This window comes from Nestor notabilis, unplaced genomic scaffold (assembly GCF_000696875.1).
Source record: "Nestor notabilis isolate BGI_N333 unplaced genomic scaffold, ASM69687v1 scaffold20033, whole genome shotgun sequence".
In the NCBI taxonomy this organism is placed as follows: Eukaryota; Metazoa; Chordata; class Aves; order Psittaciformes; family Psittacidae; genus Nestor; species Nestor notabilis.
Window position 1 is genome coordinate 6785 of NW_009922623.1, and position 4662 is coordinate 11446.

The following is a 4662-nucleotide window of genomic DNA, read 5'->3' on the forward strand; positions in this document are numbered from 1 at the left end:
GTTTCTGGGCTCAAGCACACACTGAAGCCAGGTCATGGGGAGCTTCTCATGGACCAGCACCCCTAAGTCCTTCTCCTCAGGGCTGTCCTTCAAACGTGTCTTTTCCAGCCACCAAATCACAAGCAGAGGAGACGCCGCAGCTGATGCGGACACGGAGCGATGTTGGGGGACGGCACCGGGGCAGCGCCCGCACCCCCAGCGAGCAGCGGCGCATCCGCCGGCACCGCTTCTCCATCAACGGGCACTTCTACAACCACAAGGTGAGCCCCAGGCTCCTCAGAGCCTCTCCCCACTGGGGAAATCCAAGGTTCAAATGGACTTTGCATCCCACAGACATCCGTGTTCACACCGGCGTATGGCTCCATCACCAACGTCCGCATAAACAGCACGATGACAACCCCCCAGGTCCTCAAACTGCTGCTCAATAAATTCAAGGTACTTTAGATATCCCACCCCGCTGCTCCTGGGTTGCTCTGCATGAGGAGTTTATAGCCCATGGATACAATATGCCACATCAGAGCGAAATAATGGGGTATATTCTTTAAAGCTGGGGAAATCTCGGGTGGAAATGTGGCCCTTTAATAGTGATTTATGTCTCCATCCAGATTGAAAACTCAGCGGAGGAGTTTGCGCTGTACATTGTCCACACCAGTGGAGGTGAGTGTCCAAACCCCCCCCGGGGCAGCCGTGGCAAAACCCCATCACATACTGGGCTGATAACTGGTGCTTTTGGCATTGCAGAGAAGCAGAAGCTGCGAGGCAGCGATTACCCCCTGATCGCCCGCATCCTGCAGGGCCCCTGCGAGCAGGTCTCCAAGGTCTTCCTCATGGAGAAGGACCAGGTGGAAGAAGTCACCTATGATGTGAGTTTGCCGGCACGGGATGCTCGTGGATGGGCTTGGGATGCAGCTGGGGCTGGAACACTGGGTGGACACAGAATCACAGCCTGGTTTGTGTTGGAAGGGACCTTAAAGCTCACCCAGTTTCAGCCCCTGCTTGTGTTTGCAGTGAAACAGAAAGTTCACCTGAGGTCTCAAATGTTATTCACAAAGAACAAAGTTCTATTTAGCTTTCTGGAGCCATTTATTTCTATTGAAATGAATCTAAAACCTTCACTAAATAAAAGACACGCCATGAATATTAGCCACAAATCACTGTTAGCTGCCTGCTCTTTCCATGCAGTGTTTCTAAAAGGCTTTTTGTGCTCTTTTGCTTTGCTTTGGGCCTGCATCTCCCTGTGAAAACTCCCCATCTTATGGGAAAAACCTTGTCCTGTGCCTAAAAAGCAGCTTTATAGTCTAACCAAGAGCAAACACCGTTTTGCCATTCCAAATCTGAGCACAGAAGAGCAATAGCTGCCCGGCCTTGAGCATAATCCATACCTTTCCCGCTGAGGACCGCTCTGCGGGGTGGGAACGGCTCGATTGTGCCATCTGCCGGCTTCCTCCCACCTTCCTCCTCAAACCAGAGCAAAACGAAGCACTTTTGGAGTATATTTGGGCTTAAACAGGGCTCACCATAAGAAGAAGCCAAGTCTTGCAGCCAGAGGGTAAAGCAAATAAGGTTCGTGGGGATATTTTTTCCCCTATAATTTGCTGGCTGTGAAGGGAAACGTGGTTTCTTTTAGGGTTTGTTGCAAAAGGCAGGGGGGTCCTTGGTTTCCCCAGTTAAATGAGGGAGAGGATGCTGCGAGGTTGCCTTCAGCTTCATGGGGTGGGTGCATCGCCCTCTTCATCGCCTGGTTTGGTGTTTCTCCTCCACCCAGGTAGCTCAGTACATCAAATTTGAGATGCCCATCCTCAGGAGCTTCATCCAGAAGCTGGAGGAAGAGGAGGATCGCGAAGTGAAGAAGCTAATGCGCAAGTACGCCGGGCTTGGTGGCATTGAGAGGAGATGCTGGGAGTTAAGGACATGGTTGGGGGTTATTTCGATGCCGAGGATTCATTTGCACAGCCATGCATCCCTAATCCATGCCTTATTCCAAGGTTTTCTTGGCAGTTCGGGTTAAAACAGCAGCTTGGTGCTGCAAAAATCCTCTTTTCCTTGTCCTTTGCCTCTCCAGATACTCCATCCTCCGGCTGATGATTGAGCAAAGGCTGGAGGAGATTTCCGAAGGCCCGACGGCGATGTGAAATGCTTCACCAGCTCCAGGTTGCATCACATGAAGAGCCGTTTACCTGCAGGATGTACTGTACCAAATCCCAACCCCATGTCATTCCCGGAGCGCTCCCAGTGTCTTCCTGGATCACTCCAGCTCTGAGCCAACCCATCCTCCCGTGCCTTCATCTTCGCAGCATCCTCGAGGGGTTCCTCACCTGCAGATGGGAGTTTTCCCAGCAAGGCTCTGGGCATCTTCAGCCAAAACCTCAAATCCCTGCAAATAACAGGGGGAAAAGAAAGAAAGAGGAAATCCATGAGCAGGATGAAGCCGCTGAGGATGGGGACAAGCAATTCTGGGCTCTGTTTGAAGATCCTGGCTTCAGGAGTGCCCGCATGGGGCTCCCTGCATAGGACCCAACCCTTGGTGGCAAGAGCACAAATAATTCCTCTTTTTTTCCCCTAAAAAAGCACATTTCTATTGCAATAATTAGCAGGTGACAGGAAGCTTTTGTAAATCGAGTGGATTTTGACACTTTTGCTGCCTAAAACAAACCTGGGGACTGAGGGTTGGATTTACAGCAAAAGAGTAAATCACGTTTTTCCCAGCACATTCCCTTAACCTGCATCTGGTCTCATAACCCCCATCCTGCTCCTTTCTAATTTGCACTAATGTTAGGGAAACAAAAGCAAACCACGATGTCAAACCTCTCTGGTAGCTGTAACATGCCAAATAGTGCTCGGAGGAATAGTGGGTGGCGATGAGCATCTCCTGAGGGATGCATGGAAAGCAGGAGGGAGGCAGGAGGAGGAGAGGCAGAAATAGAGGGGTTTATTCTCCACATGGGTTTAGCGGCAGTGCCAGCACATTGTCCTAGGCTCACCAGGACCAGGACTGGCTTTGTTACCACCATCACACCTGGAAAAACCTCTTTCCTCCTGGGCTAAACCAGCAATATCCATTTTATACCTCGATGTGAACTAAAACTCGTGACTTTCTCCCTCCTTTTGAGTTTTTGCAATGTATCTTTGTAAGTTTTGGGGTCTAATTATAATGGTACCTTCTCCACCTTTAACACGTTGTGAGGGAAAGGATTGTACAGCGAGAAAAGCTTTTTGTGTGTGTGAAGGATGACTGTGGCATCGCTTCGCTGGGTAACAAGGACACAAAACATGTAGCAACTTAATACAGAATGAACTCCCTCCCCAAGTTAGAGCCTGGTTTGTTCAAACTAAAGCACTTTGCAGATAGAAACGTGACTGAAATGGGCTCCACGGGGGCCAGGAGCAACAAGGGAGAAGAGCAAAACCTGCCTGAATCCCAGTGGAGTTTCCCAAGGAGAAATGTTCCCTTTTTGGAGACTCACAACCAAATTGCTGGAGGATTTTGTGGAGGAGTATTGGGCTGTTGTGGGGTTTAGAGACTATATAGCCCCATGCACCATGGTTGGTGAGCTCCATCCGCTGGTTATTCCTCTCCCAGAAGGTAAAACTCACCTCTAGAAGGAAACCTCTGCACTGTTGAGCCTTGTTTCAAACACGCTGGGGGTTTTAAAGCTGATATATGAAGGGGTTTTGCCCCCTCAAGGCTGATCTCTGCATCCCCAAGGTTATCCCCAACCACACTTTGCTCTCTCCCCAGCGTTATCCAGCCCATTGAAGCCCGTTATCCCTCCCCGTGCAGGAGGGGGATTCGAGTGACGTTGGCTCCGCTTATCAAAGCTTTATCCACCGGGAAAAGTGAGTTGAGCTCAGCAGGCACGGACGTGAAGAGCTGCACGGGGTGCACAGGTAAGGGCAGCTTCCTTGGCATGGAGCTGAGGGATGAAAGGAGAAGGAATCGGGCAGACAGCAAGGTGGAAAGTGGAGGGGTTTGGCATACACTGGAGCTGGAGGTTGGGATGGGGAGAGCAGCCTGTGGAGGCACCGCAGCCTGTGGCCGCTTCAGCAACAGGCTTTTCCCTGGGTTGTGATCCAGAAGTTTGGATGCTGTAGGGGAAATAAAGAGGGGAAAAACCAGGAAGGAAAACAAATCCTCATGTCTTAATTTGTGCAGAATTTGCTGCCCAGGTTTGTGGCGTTCCAGAGGCGGTGATGCAGCTGCAAACAGCTGGAAGGGGGATGCAAGCTTCTCCTGGCTTTCCTTAAATAATAAACCATGTTAACTGGAGAATCAGGGCAGCAAAATGAGGCAAATTAATTAATCAAGGCCGATTTTTATGTTTTCAAAGTGCTGGATTTCAAAGGGAGGGGGTGCCAGGCCTGGCACCTTCTAGTGGGGGCTGCGGGAGGGAAACGCTGACACAGGGAAGCTGCAGCCAGGGGGGCTCTGCTTGTTCAAAAGGCTTTTGTCAACACAGCTCCTGCTATTTTGGGGATGGTTTTGGGGCCTCGATGGCTCAGCAGCTTTGGTACAATGAGCCTGTTTGCTGAGCTGCTGGCTGGGGGGGCTGCAGCGTGGGGGACGAGGCAGGGGGGAATCACATCATGGTGCTCCAGTGCTTTGCAGAGGGGTGGAAAAATGAAGGTGCAACTTTGCTCGGGAATGGTTTGTGTCAGAGGGGA

At 50.9% G+C, this 4662-nt stretch overlaps 1 protein-coding gene across 1 annotated transcript in view; it reads left to right on the top strand.

Moving 5' to 3' along the window:
• RASSF2 (Ras association (RalGDS/AF-6) domain family member 2) overlaps positions 1 to 2132 on the top strand; it is a 5965-nt gene extending 3833 nt beyond the window's left edge. Inside the window, exons 6-11 of the mRNA XM_010011723.1 lie at positions 109 to 260; positions 334 to 435; positions 606 to 657; positions 742 to 863; positions 1766 to 1863; positions 2063 to 2132. Of these exons, the coding sequence (XP_010010025.1) occupies positions 109 to 260; positions 334 to 435; positions 606 to 657; positions 742 to 863; positions 1766 to 1863; positions 2063 to 2132 (596 nt within the window). The remainder of the gene's footprint in view (positions 1 to 108; positions 261 to 333; positions 436 to 605; positions 658 to 741; positions 864 to 1765; positions 1864 to 2062) is intronic.
• The last annotated feature ends 2530 nt before the right edge of the window (positions 2133 to 4662 follow it).